Raw genomic sequence first — 21,555 nt, forward strand, 5'->3', positions numbered from 1 at the left:
TGAAGATTACGTTTCTGGATTCTTCTCATTCCAACAATACATGCTCCCATTTCTGTTAACCGGCAGAGGGATTTGGGGAAATCATGGCCAGATTTCCATCAGTAGTCCAGAGGGAAATAAAAAGTCAGGTAGTCTGGCCTCCACTTCATGATCAGACTTATAGCTCCATTACATGTCAAAGAGCTTTATGCGTCCGGCTCCCTGTTCCTGGAAACCTTCTGCCATTTGATCTAGGATTGCATAAATTTTACAGAAAATCTTGCTGCTGATGCTCTGGGCACTTTACGATCTCATTGTATTAACCTGATTGAGTTTTATGAAGTTTCTAATGGGTTATTTTTAATTGTGGCTTGGGTTGAATCAAGGTTGCTTCTGGGATGATACTTTTGTATGATTGTATTGGAAATTGTATTTACTATATTGAAAGCTTGAGTCAGATTATGTTGAATATATATTGTTAACTCTCTTGAGCCTTTGTGTCAAAAATAAGGAGGATTTAATATTACTCAAATAAGTAAAATATTACAAAATAAATAATCACATGAATGAATCATAAAGAAAAATATATTTAAAACCAATACATTTTAATATAATTAAATCAAATTTAATACCTTCACTTTTTTAAATTTCCAAATAACAATGTAATTTGAATTCACTTTTAATTGGAAATACCGTTTATTCAAAGGTGTATCTTTACAACGGTACTTCACTCTAACCGTCAATTATAATGAAGGACTGCCCCCCCTCAGCCTTCAGCCAATCAAATCAGTCGCTCGCCCTTCCAGCGGGCTGACGAACTGCCTGTGCACTAGCTAACCATTTTGCTAGCGATACCCATAGACATATGGCGATTACAACCAAAGAAGAAATTATTTCCAACTACTGGGTTATAAAAATTAATGAACATGGGAATGATTTCAGGTAACCTTTGTGAGTTTTTTTCTCTTCTGAGAGTTGTGTGTCCTTCTCTAATAACACCCCGACGCTGCAGAGGTAACATTGGATTAACGAGCTAGCTGTTGCAGGCACCGGGCTCTTCACTTAAAGCTGATGCTAATAAATGTTAACAAGCCAAACCAGTTAGTTAGCTGGCTAATTAGGCAATGTTAGCCATCCATGGCCTTGTCGGGCTAAATAAAAGCCGATAAGATACTGTGCACTGCGTTGGTTTACAACAGGAGAGTTATTGAAATTATGCCGTCACCACGGCTGTACTAAAAGCTAGCTGGCTACATTTCGATGACGGTTGGTGAGTGGTTGGTCACGGATTGGCAGAAAAGTGAGGTGGGGTGGCACAGGTGACTCCACTGTCAAAAAACACTTGTAAAAGTGCTGGAAGGAAATGAAAAAACTTTGAAAACTTAGCAAGAAGAGACTTTATCATTTATTTAAGCAAAATTATAGCAAATTAATTTGAAGTTATTCAATTAAATTATTTTTTTTACCACTAATGTTACTTAATAATTTTAGTGAAAATACTTTAGTTTACTTAGCCTAAGTATTTTGGTGTATTTTTTTTTCTTTCATAAAGTAATATTTAATTATTTAACATTGATAATTAAATATTGGACATTTCATGCCATACTATTGCTGCATAAAGAAATATCCATTACAAACACAATGATTTAAACTCCTATTATCACCGCCTTAACTTTGATAATTTACGTAGGATTCTCCGTTGTCAGATGAAGACTTGAATCTTGCAACACATCTTGAGGCGTAATTGCAGATGAACACCTCGTGTCTGATTAATTATTGATTGATTGTTATTTTGAGACTTCTTAGTGTTCATTGGATTTACTAACCGGCTCTACCAGAGTTTCATTGCTGTAGATGCTAACACGTTTTCATTTTTAAAAAATGTTTATCAGTCTCAGATCCCCTTTACCTCTTTACTTGCCGTCTGCCTGTACATTTTGTATTAAGTGTTCACTCCTTGTATCTTTGGAATCAATAAAACACTGTATGATTGTACCATAACAATGAAATAGGAATCTATTGATGAAATAATGATGGAAACCAGCCTCTTATACTCCCCCCTCATGCATCTCTCTCTCGTTCTCTCTCTCACTCTCTCTCTCTTTCTCTCTCTCTCGCTCTCTCTCTCTCTCTCTCTCATGCGCTGAGTTGGAGGCGCTCCTCGGGTTTTTGCCAGTGCGCAGCGCGGCACCGCTTCACATCACACTGTACGGACTGTTGCTGCGCCCGGAGCACCTGCAGGCGCGGCGGCGGAGGAAATAAGGGGCGAAGAAGAGAAAAAAAAGTACGTTTGTTTGCGGAGGAAGAAGAAGGGGCCGGACCGGCGGGGAGGAGCGCACCATGGCCTCAAAGGAGACCACAACGGCGGGCTTCGTCAACGTCAGCAGGGAAATCACAGGTGAGCCCTAACGTGACTTTTTTGGGAAAGTATTGAGGAGGTCAGGTAGGAGCTGTATTAGCACGCGTGGGGCTAGTTTGTCTACACTCCGCTGCTCTTTAAATCTCCGCTTTCTCGTGCGTTTCATTTAAAAGGAGTTATCACCGCAGGCGAGCGCAGGAAATGTCTCCCCAGGCAAAACCGGAGTTAATGGTTGTTGAAGCTCGGGGAGATTGTAATCCCATCGATCTGAGCGGCGGTGCTCACTTTCGGATTGATTTGGTATTAAAGATCTGCTGTGAAATTTATCAGACACCCGAGTCCCGTAGTGCTGTCAGAGTTATTTTAAGTGCATCACTGTCCATGTGTGCGCCTTCGTGGCTTTGGGTGTGCATTCATTAGGAGTTCTCATCTCTTTCTCTGCTCTCTGCGTGTGTGAGCGTGGGAGTTATTGTGCGACGGGGAGCGCTTTGCGTGCAGCAGGCAGCATGGGTTCAGCTGCACACTGGCTCAGCCTCTTCCTGCTGGGGGGATAGCACAGTGAAGCACACACACACACACACAGACATACACCAGCATGTGTGGATGATGAGGTGTTAGAGTAGGTGTGTCCCTCACAGATAATTATCCAGACGCAGTGAGTTAAATCCCGCTGTTTACCAGCTCAACCTGTCCAAGCCCCGTCTGTCTGGCCTGGTGATCAGAGTCAGGCTGCATTAGGACATTAACACACCTGCCGGTGGAGGACAAGTCGGGGAAGGGGCAGATGGGGGCTCATGTGGTGTGGCTGAGTGAGCAGATCCATCAAAGTGTCAAAAAGACAGTGGGGATATGAGAAAAGTGGAAGGGGACAAGTGTGGACTGACCCATCCTGGCTACTCTCCTTCTTCTCCCCCCATCATGCCCTTCTTCGCCCCTCTGGGAGCATATGCCGAGGTCACACCAGCAGGCCTCGAGGGGGGAATCACACAGTGTGTTAAAAGGTTTAAGCGATTGGGTCTTACCCAGCTTAATGTCAATAACTCTCTGTTTGTCTTCGGCTGATCCTCCCTTCGATCTGCCGGTGTGACCCCCCTCCAACCCAACCCCCGTCCCCATCCCTGCCTCCTCCGTCCTCCATGCATCTGCCGCTGCTCGCTCAAGTGTGAGAGCCTCCTTCATGGTTGTTTCAGGATGTGGAAAGTGAGAATTATGACTGTGCAGTGCAGTGAGAGAGTTGCGAGATTGTGACACAGCATGAAGTGCTGTATCTCCATCTGGTGGGCTCACATTTAGCTTGAAATGTGAAGAGCACACACAGCTTGCAGGCATATGTGCGTGTTCGCAGTCTGAGGATATAGGTTGACGTCGTGTTTGTGAAGAGGCAGGTTGTATTATGCTGGTGGTTGTTGTGGAGGAGATGTAGATAGAGGAGGCCTCTGGTGCGGATCAGTGAGCTTCAGCGGGGTCGTGTGCTGAGGTGGAGCAGAGGCCCCTAAACATGGCAGCTCTGGATCTTGTGGTCGGTTCCATTGAGATGAGCTGGGCTGCTTCTTTCTTTCTTTCTCTCGGGCTAAAAATAGCTCAGTTATGAGTCTTTTTCAGCTGGAGGATATGTGTGTGTGTCTGCCCGTCCTCATGTTTGCGTCTTTGTAGCTGTCTTTATGTCTCCCTGACTGTTCACCCCTGAGCGGCTGTCTTTAAAAGAATAATCCACCAGCCTGTCCCTGAGCAGGAAATCAAAGATAAATCACACTGATGGCAGCATCAGCATCACAGCCGAGATTTTACTGGGATTTTGGGACGTTTTTTTTTTAAACACACTACATTCAAATACTGTAGAACTGATCTGCATTGAATCTCTTAATCAAAAGCTCTCGGATCACTGATTCATATCCTCATGACTAAGTCTAAAAGTGTCACCTGCTGGTTCCCTAAAGCTAAATCTTGTAACTCTGATGTCCAGCTTGCTTTACTATCAAGGGACATATTGGATGTCAAATTAAAAGAAAACCATTCATAGTGTCTAAGTTTGGTCTGTGGCAACCAGAATCCTCCAGAAGTGCTTCAGTGCTCCTTGGTAAAAGCACTGAAACAATGTCAGACTCACCTTTTCTCCTCAGAAAAAAGGATAAAAGTTCCAGAGAACCAGAGGCATCTTCTTTCTTCTTTTTTCTTCCTGCATTCTTCCTTTTTATCAAAGCCTGGTGCCCATATTACTCACAATCCATCTTGGGCTACAGAGGTCTGGTAAACCCATGTCTTTCCAACCAACACAGACTCAAGTGACATCACCTGAGGGAACCTATCACACTCCAGAGCCACAAAAAAAGCTTCATGCAACGTAGGTCTGCAAGTAACCAATATGTGATTGTTCGCTGGATTCTTTTTTTTTTTTTTTAAATACAATTTTTAGGAATATTAAATATTTCTCTATTCAGATTGGGTAGCACGGTGGTGCAGTGGTTAGCTGCTTACAGCTAGAAGGTCCCAGTACGAATCCAAGTTTGGATGAAGTGGGCTTTTCTGTGTGGACTTCGCATGTTCTCCCTGTGCATGCGTAGGTTCCCTCCGGGTACTTCCTCCCACAGTCGAAACACATGCTCGTTCATTGGTGACTCTAAAAGTGCCCGTAGGTGTAAATGTGAGTGTAAAAGGTTGTCTGTCTCTATGTGTCAGTCACGTGATTGACTGGCGATCAGTCTAAGGTGTAACCCCGCCTCCCGCCCAATGACAGGGGCTGGGGTAGGCTGCGACCCCGAGCAGGATAAGCAGTATAGATAATAGAAGGATGAACTCACCAACATCTCAATATGTTTTAGTGTCTTTAAATATTAGACTAATAAATACAGCAAATACTAGTCAGTGCTTTATTGCCATTTTTGCTGTAAAAGAAACTTAAATGGTTCTTTAATTATCAAAAGAGTTTAACCCACAAATTGTTTCAGCTCTACATATTTTTCTACTTATCTGAAGTATCACACGGTCATCATCAGCAGCTGAATGTAGCCTTTTTATTCTGTTCACTTAATGTCCGTGTCTACTTTAATGTTAAGCTTGACCTTTTTATTCTATCTGCTGAAAAAGAGACTCTTTGTGTTGGGGTAAAGAGTGCTGTTTCACTTCAAAATGTCCCATAGGTATTTGCACATGAGGATTATAGATCCAATACGCTGCTTTAGCTCTGTTACTGACCTTATTAAGCAGATTGGGTGTCAGCCTCATCCAATAACATCTACTTTTTAGACGCTGCTGTGATGAAATTCAATAATTTACCTTTTACAAAGTTTCATGAGGCTGTCAAGGGCGTTTTAGGCAACACAGTAACACCTTGTGCGCAATGTTTATCAATTTCTTCTTGGTTATTTTTCACTCTCGCCAGTTAAATGGACTATTTTCTGTTCCGCTCTGTTAATTCATTTTAGTGGACTAATGTCTCTTTGTGAATGGTAGCTTCCAGCTTCCTGTTACAGTTAAAAAGTAATGTGTTATTGCGTCCTCATGTTACCTTACACATAAGGGAATGACCCCATCGTATTCAAGGGATGAAAAACCCTGCTATTTGAGCAGTACGAGAAAATTCAGTGCATCCCTTCAGTCAGGTTTTGCCTTTTATTTATCCCCCAGCTGCATATTTGAATTTATTAGTTTCTCCGTTAAAAGCTTTTTACGGCGTTTCTGAGTGCATCTGAGGGCAGAGCTTTTCATTCTGTTATGTGTTTACATAATGTAATTAGCTCGGCTGTTTTATCCTTTTTTCCTCTGCTTTTCCCTCCAGAGAGCATCAGGAAGGTGCTGGACAAGCAGGCCATTAAGTTTGTGCGAGCCATCAAGCAGGACACCAGGAGCGGCAAAACAGAGGACAGAATCCTGGTGAGAGACGCCGACACCCTCACACCCCAAACCACCCCCCTCTCTCTCCTCCCCCCCCCGTCTGCTGTCACACCAGGTCATCTGAAAGAGATATTCATTGTTAAAGTGAAAGCGTCTGTCCGTGCGAGGTGCTGAATATGGAACGGAAAGGGTACCGGCTTCCTCGCGGACAAAATGGGAAATCAATGGAAGTTAATAGGGACAAATTGAAAGAGCCATAAGATGTCACGGATTACGCATCCTGAGACGCACAACAACAGACGTGTCGAGAATCAGGCTTAAGACAGATGCTGCCTAAGGAGAGCAGAGTGGACACCATGCCATGGCCTACTGAGTCCATCCTCAGAGTTTATTAGATGTGGCAGCATGGCCTTAATGCCACGGGCGAGAGTTTGCTGTGTGTGTGTGTGTAAGCTGACATGGTGCACGTTCAGGGGCATCAGTTATTGTTGTTTCTCCTTTGAAGAAGGAGGCTGTGTGAGTGTGTGCCAGAGGGTGTGTGTGGGTCTGCGATGTCTTCAAGGAGCTTGTGCGAGCCAAGGCCACAATTGTCATCCAGTCAGCCACATTAGTGACTGATCAGTTACTCGCACGTTTTTCGACGTACGAGCTCATTTCCGCCCCTGAAGACACAAAAAAGGACAAGCTGATAAGCCAATCAGAACTATTAATTACTACATGTTTCAGTTCTCTCTCTCTCTCTGCTATTATCCCTCCTCCTCGCCCTCGCCTCCATCCATCTCCATCATAACCACACCCCCCCTCTATTTTTGTCATCTCGTCTCTTTGTTTCCTCTCTCCCTCCCTCCTTATCTGTCCATCTCAATTATGATCCTCCCCGTCATCACCCTCCTCCTCCTCCTCCTCCCTCTACCACCACCACCACGCCACTCGCCTCTCACTTTCCCTCGCTCCGTCTCTCCTCTTTCTGCCCTTCCCTCTTCCCTCCATCTTTACTCCAACCTGTAAAAGGGTATTGAGCTCCTCTTTCCATCAGAAGCAATTCAATTAGGTCTCTTGCCTTATGAGAGTTTTTTACTATCCAAATGGGCCTTGGCTGCCGCTGCTACTGCCGCTGCTGCTGCTGCTCCAAATTCTTTTAAGGGAAGGCAGGCGAGATGGATGTTAGCATTCATTCTACCTCGTTGTCAAGGTCTCCCCCTCTAAAAGGCAATCTTTTCACTCTAATGGATAAATTTGTTTGGATGTAGGAAGGGTGAACAGATGAGGGAGTTTGTAAATAGACGTTTGTTTCGGTCTCTGTGGGTATTGCGGACACGATATTCACTCATGCTTGAAAATGTCTTACACGGTAGTTAGAGAAAGTGGAATATTTTAGGGTTGCTTACTAATGCGAGGATGAAGTTTAGTCTTAAATCATATTTCTGAAGGCTTAGGTGAGGCCTTTATCCTCCCTTTCATGTGGATCCCCCCTTCAAGTGGATTTAGCAGGTGAAAACTGAACAGGATCATGGCTTTCATCTCGATTCCTCCGGTTTGTTTAGTTTGTTGGAAAAAAAAGAGTTTTTTGTTGCTTTTTACACCAAGTTTATATCGACTGCATGAAAGTCTTTGTTCTACATCTCGCTCTTTCTTTTTGCCCCCTTTTCCCTCCGGAGACTGCTGGTATCCAGCTGTCTGTGTGTGTTGACTGCACCAGCCATCATGCGGAGACACGCACACACACACGCACAAACGTTGGCTTGTTTCCCCCCCTAACCCCCCCATATCTGAGACAGACACAGGGACGGCTCAACATGACATCCAAACGGCACCCTGGGCAATGCGTTAGGGAGCATCACCATGTGTGTTTGCATGAAGTCGGACATGCACACACACACACACACACACGCACACTCACATACGGCTTGACATGTGCAGGAGGCATCCACGCCGACACACATGGTTCGGTGCTTCAAAAGTTGCCCGCGCACACACTCTTACGGCCATTATTAGATCACCCTATTTGAAGATTAGAGGCAAGTCAGAAAACAAAGCATCTTCAAAGGCAGCGAGGGGGAGAGAGACATGGGAGGAGGGGGGAGGAGCGGGGGGATGTGATGGTAGGCGAGGCGAGGGCACCCCACAAGAGGAAAGCAAATGGAGGAAGGAGCGAGGGGGGAGAGGGGGGGAGGAAATCTCTGCTGTGTTGTGATGCCCCAGTTGCCGATTTGGTTCTTCCGCCACTTATTTATCGTGATCAGTCGCTTCGCTTTCTCCTCTGTGGACTCTGCGTTCCCTCGCTCCCACCTAATAATCGGCCTATTACTGGCTGAGATTGCCACTGTTTGACAGTCCCGAGCACACTCGGGTGCTTCGGACGCTTATTTCCACTTAGTTTCTTTGGTTACATGGCGGTCCTCGAGTAGGACCAGGGTTTGAGGTTGAGTTAGCGGTGCAGCGTTTAACGATCTGATTGTGGTTGCGTGATCTGGCGGTGGGTCTGTTTGGAGATGTTCACAGAAGGGCTTTTATTTAGAAAGTTGGAGGGATAAATATGTAAAGTTAATGAATGTCAACAATCACGATTAAAGCTGCTTTTATTCTGCACTAAAGTCGTTTTCAAAATCCTTCATGCGCAAACTTCTTCATATGCTTTACTGCAAATCACTTTATTGGTCCCACACAACAAAAAACAAAACATTTATTTTGCATTTCTTTGTTCCTTTGATTTTAATAACCTATTATTTTCTTTCAACTGACTTTACTGTTGATTAATTATGAGCCTTTTTTTAATGGTGGAAATGTTTTTAACACAATGTTTTTATCATTTAATTGAAATATAATGATAATATAATCTTTTTTATGTAGAATAAATCAATGGACCAGAATGAATAATAATGCAATATAACATTTTCCATTGATGGATATTCTTTTTGTAGTTTTCTGCAAACTGTGGCAAACTTGTTTTCCCACTCGTATTTCATGCAGACATTTAAAACACACGCCTAGTGTTCCTGCTCTAGTGATCAGACTGTGGATTATAGAAGTCTTACCGCCTATTTACCTGATAAGTGAACGTCCAAAAAGAATCATGCTGAACACTTTATAATATTTAACCTGTTTTTCATCTAATTTTAAGTTTTTGTAGAAAATAATAAGCAATACTGCCGCTAGCCATTTTTATGATGAGTAGATTGTGTGGACTGTACTTATATAGCGCTTTTCTCGTCTTGTGACCACTCAAAGCTGCTTTTACACTACATGTCACATTCACCCATTCACACACTGATGGCAAAGGCTTAAGTGCTAATCTAGGCTAGTCTAGATGGCTATGCCACCGGGAGCAATATGGGGTTCAGTTTCTTGCCTAAGGGGGCTTTGACATGTGACTTGCAGTCAGGGATCGAACCCCCAACCTTCCGACTGAGAGATGACCGACTCCAGCCCTGTGCCGCCCTATATATGTATACAGTATTATTAAACTTAGCTAGCTTGAAATTTCATTAGTACTAGTAACCTTAATGTTAGTAGTCAGTAGTGAGTTTGCAAAAATAATGATGACGGTTACATGAAAGTGGTTGCCATAGGTTGCATATAATGATATGCATAGCGTCACCCCGTCCATTAACGGGATTGGCTCCTTAGGTTTGTGACGTCTCAAACCTGCCAATCTGAAAACGTGTCGTTCAGCCTGTCCTTGGTACACTGCAGTTTAAAAGCAGACAGGCCCAGCCATGGAGATGACTGCTGATGTTGTCCCTGATATGTCTTGTAGCACATGAAGAACACCACATGGAGATGTTGGCAAGATTTTCACTGCAGGGGGTCTTTGAGGAAATTACTACAAATCGAACTTCCTTAATGAAAGCCATTTGAAAAGATACGGTTCGAAAAACTGCAGTGCACCATGGGAAAGTTTACGGCCTGACATACTTCAACCTAGAGCTGCAACTATTAGTTCCTTAATCCTTGAAGTTTTTTAACTAAATTGTCAAACATTTTCAGCTTCCAGCTTCAGAAATGTGAGCATTTGCTGCTTTTTCTCAAACAATCTGAAAATAAATCAATCATGAAAATGAAAGCAATCTGCTGCATAAATTCCAACGAGCGCTTGAGATTTGCAGCTCGTATATTCGTAACACATCACCGCTCAAAAAGTGCTCCTACCATTAATGGGTTAGTATACCTTCTATACTTTTTAATACACTCTTGATACTTTAATACTCTTTCTTTTTAATGCTATAATCCCATGACGGCTATTTCTGTCTTCTCTGTACATTGCATTGCAGAGGGAGCTTCCTGTGTTTCTTTAATTGACAGACTGTGAAGCCCTCCTGAGAGTCACTTGTGTTTGTGTGCTAAACGGTGCAAATAGAATCAGTTTGACTTTGTTTGTAGCAGTTGGCACTTAATACCGTTACCCGATGTGGATGCATGTACTGGCTAACTGAGCGTTTTGGGACTAAATAAATATAAGCAGATAAAAGTAGTTTGGAGCTCATCGGTTTGCTGTATGTTTGTAGTTAATCAGCATCAACATCTCTTTGAGATTTCGTCTTCCTTCTGTCCTTAATTTAACCCCATGAATCTCATTTTCCTTAACCTAGTTTGTCTTTGCTTGTTACTTTAATTTTGTTGTTGTTGTTTTATTTATGTTTTCATCTGTGCCTTTTCTTTAGCTTCTATGTTTGTTTACTCCTTGGAGGATTTTATCTATATTTGCATGAATGGGTGTTTTCATTCTTTTCGCTCTGCATCTTTTTAATTATTTCATGTTATCGCTCTCTTGTTAAGTTGCTTCTGTCCCTCAGTGCTCTGTCCGGTCTAAACCACATCACTGACTTGTGCTTAACTGATTTGTTCAGACCCCGAGGTAATGCAGTGGTGCTTAATTTAAGCCTCCGCAGTTTGAATTCTCATGTTGGTCCACTGGCTTTCAAGTTGCACTTTACGATTTTTCACATCAAGTTGAGTTATTCATGATGAGTAGTACTAGTCAGCCTGTAACAACACTTGTATGGTGTCTGTGCAGGCAGCTCTTTAAACTTTAAAATATCTCTGATGATGTAAGTGCTGTTATTTTAGCTGGAGATTGTTGACTACACATTTTTAAATGGAAAGCCTGCATGACAAATACAGGCTCGCAGATTGAAAGACGCAGGCATGAACCCATGGATGTATAAGGAGGCCTTGGTACAGCAGATGTAGGACCCTGTTCACTCCTATGAAAGCTGCACAGTGGTCGCATGAAGCCAAAACAGTGTGTCTAAATTGTCTGGATCTTCTGGATGACTTTTGCATAGTTGGGCCCATAGTGCAAGCGCTCCAGAGTTTCCTTTAACCCCGCCTCCAAAAAGGAAAATATCTCGATTTGGCTATCTGTGATTCTTACAACTTTTCCACTTATTGATCTGAATGAGAAGCTAGTCAATTGTTTGTGTGGGAAAAACATAAATTGTCAGTTTGATTTACTGAACTCTCCTGCTGCACTTTCTTGGGGCTTGCATTAACCAGGCAGACACGATATTAGTTGCATTCTGGGAAATGTAGGATACATCATTGTTGGAGCTTTACCCATTCTTTGAATTACAAGTCAACAACAATATAAGATGATTTTGCACTTGCATGACCCTTTTGGGGGCTGCACGGGGGTGCAGTGGTTAGAGCTGTCACCTCACAGCTAGAAAGTTCCCCGTTCGAATCCCGGTTGGGACGAAGTGGACCTTTCTGTTTGGAGTTTGCATGTTCTACCTGTGCATGCGTGCGTCCCCTTCAGGTACTCCGGCTTCCTCCTACAGCCTGTTAGGTTAATTGGTGACTGAGTGTGAATGGAAAGGTTGTCTGTCTGTGTGTGTCAGCCGTTTGATTGACTGGCAATCAGTCCAGGATGTACCCCGCCTCTCGCCCAATGACAGCTGGGATAGGTCTGAGCCCGCCTGCGACCCTGTACAAGTACATGTATATCTATTGTCATTCATTTCCCTGGACAGATTATGAAGGTTAAAATTCTAATGTTTGCTGCTGGCGAAGTTTGACTGTGTCTGTGTGGGCCATAAATAACCTGCGTCTGCCTAGTGACAGTCATGAACTATGTTTAACACATCTGTCCATCCTGAGATAGATTTGAGAGTTACTTCCATCCATCCATTATCTAAACCGCTTGTCCTGTGTAGGGTTGCTGGGGGCTGGAGCCTATCCCAGCTGTCATTGGTTCAAGAGGCGGGGTTACACCATGGACTGATTGCCAGTCAATCACAGGGCTGACACACAGAGACAGACAATCTTTCACGCTCACGCCCACACTTAAGGGCAATTTTGTGTCTTTGGACTGTGGGAGGGAGGGAGGGAAGGAAGCCACGCATGCACAGGGAGAACATGCAAACTCCACACAGAAAGAGCCCTTACGTCCGAACTGGGATTCGAACTGTTTTAAAAGCACACAGAGGCAAATAACTATGGCCCAGTTTGGTTCTTACACCGGCATGTCAGTCAATCCGAAATGGCTCTTCTTCAGCATTCGTCACCAGCATCACATAATGAAAGAAGAAGGAAGATATTTTAGGGTGGGAGGATGTTTCTTCTCTCAAGGTCCCGGTTTATATTCAGACCCAGTGTTTTTTGTCTACATTGTGTCTGTTTAAGACAGCTGAGCCTGCAGGACGATGAATACATGATCACAAGGCTGAAACTGAGCCACTCTTTATCTCTCCTTTTGAACCACTTGTGTTTTTTTAAGAGCCAAAAATCTGGTGTGGTGGTAAACAAAGTCAAAAGCATAACACACTCACTGACTTACGTAATCAAATTGTGCATTTTGAAATGGTGAAACTGGGCCTTGCTTTCAGCTCGGATGACACTTTGTTGCAGAGAGACTCCAGCTGTGCGTTGGACTGTGACAAAAAGCCGAATACAAAGCAGCAAAGCAAAGACGGACCGCGCTCGCAGCGAAATCTGCAATTCTTTCAGCCTCTTAACAACACTTCCATTTTTTTTTTGACTAATATGCTTGCGTAATGGCGAACATTACCACTGCATCATCCACTATTTTTCCTTTCATGGCTTTTTCCGCTGTGAGAGGCTCGGCTCGGAGTCATTTTCTCTGCGAGTGTCTGGGATTTACCATCTGACGGTGCGTGGCGAGCGCTCTGTGCTGTAATTAGGACTGCGCTTTCTTTTGATTATCATAACACATGTTGGTAGCCTATGGCGGAGAGGCTCTGAAGTGTGACTGCTGACCTTCCCTCTTCCCCCCATGAGGAGCGTGAAGTGTGTGTGTGTGTATTTCAGTGCTGAGAGGCAACTCAAAGTATCTCTGCCTCTGTTTTATCTCTCCATCCTATTCACTTTCTCTCTCCCTCTCTGCTCCCTCGCTCTCATTGTCCTCATCCTCCCGCATCAACTCGTCTCCTCTCTACCTCTCTTCTTCCCTCATCCACTTGGCCTCTCCCACACTCGCTGCTTGTCTCTCTATCTCATCCCACATCCTCACATTTGGTTCTCTTTTTTTTTTCCCTCTCAGCCCATTTGCCCAACTCATCAACCCCCTTTTCTCCTCTTAAACACGCCATCCCATCTCTCACTCCCATCTCTATTAGGACCCTGCAACCCCGTCCCATTATCCCTCTCTTTTCTCCGTCTTTTTTTCTTTATTTAAGAGCTCCTTTGGGTTTCAGACCGTTCTCTTCGCCATCTCTTTGATTTAGACGCATTGGATTCAGTTTTTATGAGAGAAACTGGAACAAGACGTGTGTTTGAGCCTTGCATTTCCCTTCCTCTCTTTTGGCATCATCCCCCTCCCTTCCTCTCTCTTTCTCTCTCTCTCTCTTTCAACCACTCTAAAGTCCACTTATAGAGCAGGACCTGGGGCATCTGTGCTTTCAAACCCCTGTCTGTCACTCTCAAACACACACTCGCACACGCATGCACGTAAGCTGACAGATTGACTGATGGCAGGGTTGTGTTCTTGTGATGCCCGGTTCACTTGAGTGATGGTGGCTGAATTTGAGTGTGTGTGTGTGTGTGTGTGTGTGTGTGTGTGTGTGTGTGTGACAGCGAGAGAGAGAGCAGAGCAGAGCGTAGTCCAAAGCCAGCTTAGCAAACTATTGTGCATCATTATACGTGCATGAAAGCTAAAATAGTGTGTGTGCATCTTGTACAAACATGTCGGACTTATGCAAACGTCTGTATCGGTATGTTTCTGATTCTGGGCTGTGTGTGTGTATGATGTTTGTGCGTGTATGTGTGTGTGTTTAAAATGCCCTTGTGGTCGAGCCAGAAATACCGCAGGCGGCCAAATCTGGCACTGATCCTTGGCTTGTTCCCTCGGAGGCAGCGCACAGCACACACACACACACACACGACCCAGAGACACACTTTGATTTGCACCATCTCGTTTGAAGTGTGAGACCCGCAGCCTGGCAGCTTATGATTAATATAAGCCCCCGCCCTCTGCCCTCTCTGGGCTGCGTGTGCGTGCAAACACACACATCCACAAAGAGATACATTTGTTGTTTTCATGCGTGTGCTGTACTGTACGCAGACTCCCTCTGTATGACACACACAGTCCACTGGCTTGTTCTTTGAACTAAAGCTTCTGACAATGTGCCGTCACAGCAAGGGCGCGACCATACCCCGCAATCCCATCATCTTCTTCCCAGTCCTTCCTTCTCCCTACTTCCTCATCACTTTTTCTGATTGTCACCTGTCGTGTCCTCGGCCGACCAGGTCAGAGATGTGGCCCATTTCATCTCTGAGGATTTCCTGGGTGGAAACGAATCTCTGTGGGGCTCTGGGGATTTTTGATTGATCCCAGGAGGTGAATTTCCCAGAATGCTACATCAGGGGAAATATATCTAGAGGGCGTTTGGCTTTAGCTCTGAGTATTTGTGCCAATTAATATTAACAGATGAATGATTTATCCTTATGAGGTGGTGATTAAGAAAGAAGGTCTTAGTCATTTAATGTGTTTAAGAAGGCTCATTTATCTGCAGTCTTACGAGCCATGATGCCTGGGAGGGGGTCCATCAAAGGAGGACAGTTAACACTACAATGTACAACTGATATTCTTTTGTTTTACTCTAAAGAAAGGACTTTTTAAATGTTCTTTTAGAAAATTTTAAAACGTTATGAAAGAAATAAAGGCATAAAAACACTCTCCTTTCATCAGGAATGAACTCTAACATTTTAGTATTTCATCTGTGTGTAGAAAACTAAACCAATTTACTGCAGTTCACAGCTGTTATAAAACATGTTGTGATAATTTCTACTCTTTAAACTTGAAAAATACCTTTTCAGTATTCTAATAGTTACATTCAGAAGTGGAATTTTATTTATTGATGACTTCAATATAATTGTATACACACTAACATAATGATAAACATCTGGTCAGGCCGTGTTACAGCTTTAATTAAATGTGTGTTAATGTTACGTGATGTACAGACCAATGACTGTATTTAAAGATGGACGACGCGTCTCCATGTACTCTCATTGTACAAAATTGAAGCCAAAATACCCCCGAGGCGATGGTGATGTCATTTGGAGCCAGAGCTGTGCAGTAGAGATCTGCTGGTAGAGCCAGCGTAGCTGCTTCTGCTAACCAAAACACACACTTAACTTACTGGAAAAAACTGCAAAGATCCCGCACGTCTGCGTGTTTAACAGCAGAAAAGCTTCTTATGTTGGTCTGAAGCAGACGTTCACAGATATGTAAACTTCAGTGACTGTAGTGATTGTTTCAGTTACGTCTCCTCTCGCTGTTCCTCCTCTGCTCTGCTAATCCAGAACTTATCGGCTGCAGGAGCCGTATTTGTCAACAGAGCTGTCAATCATCCTTTTTACAACATCAAATAACTAATTAAAAATAAACTTGTCAGAAAAATTTGCGTTAATCATGACAAGAACTAACTATAATGACAGAAACCATGTTTGAGAAAAATGTATTTGACGTGTATTTTGATTTTATAGTTTGACTCATGTCCCATCTGTTTACATGGAGGAGGCGGGCTTTATAACCTATACTGCAGCCAGTCAGCAGGGGGCGATAGAGAGGGTTTGGCTTCACTTTTAGGGAGCTGTCATGTCGTCCATCTTTTTATACAGTCTATTGCTGTGTTTGACTAACAGTGCGTACTGATTTGGCCAAAATGTAGTATGTAGTATGCAAACAAAAGCAAAATGTGCAGTGTGCCAAAAATACCCTGATGTCGTACTGATTCGGAGAAAATCTCCAGTATGAATCGGACCAGTCTACCTCGCCTACTGTATCCCACAATGCAAAGTGCTGGGACGTCACAGGGGCAGTTGAAATGACGGACAGCAGCAGCATTCCAGCAGAAGGGGGCGCTATAGCTAAAGAAGCAGCAGTGTGCACACTGCAAAATGAATTTGAAAAGCTCCTCCATACTACATACTACCGCTGAATGCAGTATGCAGTATATAGCATGTTGTATATAGTGTGTCGTGTATATAGTACAGCATTTCGGACATAGCCTATGTCACAGACTGAAAGGAAGAGCTACTTCTCTGTGAATCCCATTTAAGGTGTATTAACAAGTAAATGTACACATACGTGAATGTTTTTTGACATAGAAATAGAGTAAAAAAAAACAAACAATGCTAGTAGTATTACCAACCGTTTTCCTACTGTCAGGGATCTTAAATATAAAATAAAATGTAGAAAGTAACATTTTAAACAAAATATGTACAATAGGTGTACTGGAAGAACTTCAAATAGAACTGCCTGAATCTGTTGAATACACTGTTTGCCAGTGTTAGCGCTCTGTCAGTACAAAGTACTGTTAAGCTGCGTAGCTTACACCAGATCATTTATTGACTGACAGATTCATCCATCTTTTGTTCTGAGATCAGCAAAAAACTTATTTACTTACTTTTTAAACAACAAAACAGGAGAGTGGTATTTCACCCCTGAGTTTGCAAGAGTTTACAGCCACTGGCTTACACTGCTTGATCATCAGAAAACAGTTCATTTGTTCGTTTGTCTAACTTGATACAGCTTACCAAGTCTAACACCCTAAACAGCAAATGTAGTGAGAGCAGCAGCAGCATGTTCAGCCCTCCATCAGTGTCTACGCAGGATGCATTCAGGCTCAGCGCTGAGTGTAGGTCACCAGCGTTCTCAGAGCCCGACACACAATCACTGTCGCTTTGTAAAACGGAGGAGAGAAGACTTGAAGCGTAAAAATAGGCTCTGTGATGGGATTGATATGTAAGCTGTTGTGTGGCTGATGTTAAGCATGTCTGTTCTAACAGACATACTTAAGACAGACAATTGAAAGGGAAAGAAAATGACAGTCCTAACAGCGTAGATCCTGCCTTTGATAATATAGGGGGAACTGGGTGCAGGGAGACTGAAGTGACGGGTTTATAAGTATAGAGAGTCATACAATGGCTCTGACTCAAACCCTGTATCTGATGTACCTCATATTTTGAATAGATGTCCCTTAGATCTTCTCCTTGCTGCACTTTCTTCATCCGGCAGGCACAAAATAAGTGCCTTGAGTATTGATTGTCTCTAATGATACTTCAATGGGCTGTAAATGATATATCAAGAGGGGAAGAAACTGTATGCCCTGTTCAGCGTCAGAGGATCAAACCGTCCCCCGTCAGAGGAGCTGCATTATTGATGCTTCTGTTTACATGATGAGACCTTCTGTCAGCTTGTGATGGGAGGAGATGATTCTGTCTTTCATTTTCCTACTATGCATTTATTCGTCACCTCCCATTTTCATGTCTCAATGTGTTCCTCAAGGTCCCGTCACTCTTCCCCTTGCTTCTTTCTGGGTTTATATAACAGAGTTTTCAAACTTGTCAAAGAGCTGTGATTGGACTAACAATCCTCAGCAAAGGTTTTTTTCTCTTGGTGGTATCATTCTGTCTCCTCCTTTTTAGTCTCTTGTTTTCATTCCTCTCTCTCTCCCCTGACGCTTCTCTGCGGGAGTCTGTTATGGATGTCTGTATAGTTAAGACACAGGGCTGATCTGGAGGCCAGCTTTGCCGGGAGTTGGTGTAGTACCCGAAGACTTTATTATCAGGAGGGAAATCTGGTGTCTCTGTCCTTCCATCGCCTCCTCTATCACTCCCTCTTCTTCTCTCTCTCTTTCTCTCTTTGTACGTTTCGTTTTCTTTCTTCCTCTCGACGCCGCTCAGCGGGGCGCCATTAGCCATTCAGCACAGGGAGGCCTTGAGGAATTGAAAGCGACAGAGCAGAAAAAGAATAGAAAAACTGAAACGGGAAAGGAGACAGGGGAATTGAGAGAGGAGAAAGGGGGAGGGTGGAGGTGAGGGCAGGAGGAGGTGGAGTGAGGTGTTAAGGCGGGAGCAAACCAGACAGGGCACTGTGGCTCACGGGAGATGCGAGGGGGGGGGGGGATTAGGGATTAAGGAAGAAGATAGGGAAAATGAACAGATTTCCATGGAGATGAAGAGAGAAATCAGAGGAATGACAGGATGCAAGGGTGGGAATTACGGACAAGACAGGATTGGAGTTTTAAAGCCGGCTGAAAAAGAGCAAAAAGGAAAGTGTGGCCAAGAATCAGAGAGTGTGCTGGGGAGGGATAGAGATGCACCGTGCGTGCATGAGGTATGCTAATTATAGATTTTTGAATTATGAATGAGATTAATTACATCGGCACATTTGAATTTATTCACATTTTCCTTCTCTTACTTCACCCCAGACACTTTTAAATGGTAATTCCTTTCTTTTGTCAAACGCACACCTCTCTTTCTTCCCGTCTCTTCCCGTTTCTTCTTTGTCCTCTTCCTCCCCGTTATCTCACCATTAGTTTCCCCCCCGACACAATGAAGCATCTGTTAAATAAGTGCTACTCGGCTCCATCAACACAACTTAGCGCGATGAGTCCGATTGTCATACCCCTCTCAATCTCGCCATCATATTTCTTTCACACACGCGCTCACACGCGCTATCATCATTAGCTTGCTAATGTCTGAAGCGCTTAGCATGACTTACGAGCCTTTAGGATGAGCTGCAGAGATGATTCGCTCTCTTTATGGGGTGTTTGTGCCGTGCTATTTTTTGCTGCGATTAGCATTTTGCATTTCCTGCTCTGTGACAAAAAAATGAATGTGTTCTCCCCTCAGGTCCTGGCAACATGGAGGCTGTATCTCTTTGCTGTCAAAGTGCCCACCAAGGTAAATGTTCCCCGGCTCTCAGAGGAATTTTATGGCTTTCACTTGCCAGCCTTGATCTCACGGTAATTTGCAAAAGATGTGACAAAGAAAGGAGCAGAGTTTCAGAGCAGGCGAGAAGAGATAACGATGATGACTGTGGTGATGTTGTACAGTGATAAGTGAGATGACAACAATTACAATGGAGACGACAAGTTGGCAGGAAGTCAGTGAGGCAGTAGTTTGACTTCTTTGGGAAATATGCTTATTCTTGTTCTTATTCTTTCTCGACAGGAGTTGGATGCAAAAATCTGCTCTTTTCAAACAAGATACAATCATCCCATCTGCAAGAATAAACACATTTCCTAAAGTGTCTAATCACACTTTAAAATATAATCAAGGTTTTTTTTTAACTTGTAGTTTTTGCCATAATTTGTTAAACATTGTACACATCAGAATCGCTGCTTGGATCTGGGACAACATGGCAACATCAGATCAGAGTTCAAAGGCTTAATTCCTTTGTTTAAAGTGGCACATGTTGATTGCAATTGATCTTATAAATATAGCGCTAAGTAACATCACCAATGTTATGCAATTATTTTACAAGATTATATAATATTGTATCATTATTATTATTTGGTAAATGGTAAATGAACAGTACTTATGAAGCGCTTTTCTAGTCTTGCAGCCACTCAAAGCACTTTTACACTACATGTCACATTCACTCATTCACACACTGATGGCAATGACCGTAAGCAACCTGGGTTTCAGTGTCTTGCCCAAGGACACTTTGACATGTAGACTGTAGCAGTCAGGAATCAAACGGCTGTGGCTCAGTGGTAGAGTCGGTCGTCTTTCATACACAAGGTTGGTGGTTCGATCCCCAGCTCCCTTAGTCTACATGTCCAAGTGTGGGCAAGAAACTGAATCCCAAATTGCATAGCCACCGGTGTGTGAATGTGATGGGTGATTGACAGTTGGGCACTTTACATCCATCAGTGTGTGAAAGGGTGACATGTACTGTAAAGCGCTCTATAAGTACAGTCTTTTTAACCGCCAACCTTCCGATTGAAAGACGACCGTCTCTACTACTGAGCCACAATAATTATGTATTGTTTAAGTTATAATATCATCACTCTATGTATCATGTAGAGTTAAATAATCACTCTAAATATCATGACAAGATATTTACATCTAGACCTTCCTCAATGAAACCCCTCTCCATCATGTGGAAGTTTGGAGATGATTTTCTCCCACAGACCGAGCATCACTTCTCCCTGTCAGCCAGAGTTAAGCAGCCTGTCAGGCATATGCAGCATTAATGTGGCTATCATTAGGTTGTCGGGCATCCTCATTTTGCCTATTCTAACTTTTCGGTTGACTCCTCACATTTAACCTTTTTGCAGAATGTTAAAGCAAGTTGCTCCGCACCCTGTGATTAATGTTTGCAACAAACAGGGTGATAACTTTACTGTTGGTCTTTATTTCCTCTTAAACTCAGCTAACCTCTGGGTTTCATTAAAATATGAATGACTGCTCAGATTTCTGGCCTCAGCTGACTTCATTTAAAGTGATTTTGCTGCAGTCCCAGCACTCAGCAGTGACTTTGCTGACTACAAAGTTATCTCCAAAGCAGACAGAACTATCCTATAAAGTTGATGTAAAATAAAAATGCATGGGTGTAAACACAGTAAGACTTTTCTGTTGTTTCCAGGTGGAGGTCACCTTCAACTTCTTGGAAATCCGAGCAATGAACACCTATCAAGAACACCAGGTGACACTCTGAATTTTAACTCTATTCCTGCTGTTTGGCCCGTCACAGCGCTGCACTGCTATTGAAAACCTGACACGTCTATTTACAGGTTGTCATCGACACAGACAAGACCACCTACTCGCTGAGACTACAGAGCCAGGACCAGCTGGATCACATGGTCAGCCACATCAACTACGCCCTCTCCCGAGTCTTCAACAACTCCATTTATGCGTAAGTATCTCTCAGCGCCCTCGCCCCGAGCGGAGGAACGAGCCTTTTCTGTTTGTGTTGTTGTACGAGCTGAGGAGCGAGGACGAGTTGGCCGACGTTAACAGCACTCGACAGTGCTTTGGCAAGTTGGCAGCTTCACTTTCAGGCAGCTTTTCTCTTCAGCAGCCAAAAGCGTTCTCGTATTCCTGGAGTAGTTTGCATCCAACCCATTTCTATGTCAGGGTAGACTTTAACACCCAGCAATCACTGGGATTAAATCAGCCAGTTGACACTGAGT

General features: G+C 43.5%; 1 protein-coding gene across 1 annotated transcript in view; it reads left to right on the forward strand.

Annotated features, from left to right (window-relative positions):
* Positions 1–2,175: 2,175 nt before the first annotated feature.
* carmil3 (capping protein regulator and myosin 1 linker 3) overlaps positions 2,176–21,555 on the forward strand; it is a 119,465-nt gene continuing 100,085 nt past the window's right edge. Inside the window, exons 1-5 of the mRNA XM_069685403.1 lie at positions 2,176–2,377; positions 6,114–6,208; positions 19,268–19,318; positions 21,009–21,068; positions 21,157–21,278. Of these exons, the coding sequence (XP_069541504.1) occupies positions 2,320–2,377; positions 6,114–6,208; positions 19,268–19,318; positions 21,009–21,068; positions 21,157–21,278 (386 nt within the window). The 5' untranslated portion in view covers positions 2,176–2,319. The remainder of the gene's footprint in view (positions 2,378–6,113; positions 6,209–19,267; positions 19,319–21,008; positions 21,069–21,156; positions 21,279–21,555) is intronic.

This window comes from Semicossyphus pulcher, unplaced genomic scaffold (assembly GCF_022749685.1).
Source record: "Semicossyphus pulcher isolate SPU_LCO1_2020_fin unplaced genomic scaffold, fSemPul1.0.p SCAF_7, whole genome shotgun sequence".
Classification (NCBI taxonomy): domain Eukaryota; kingdom Metazoa; phylum Chordata; class Actinopteri; order Labriformes; family Labridae; genus Semicossyphus; species Semicossyphus pulcher.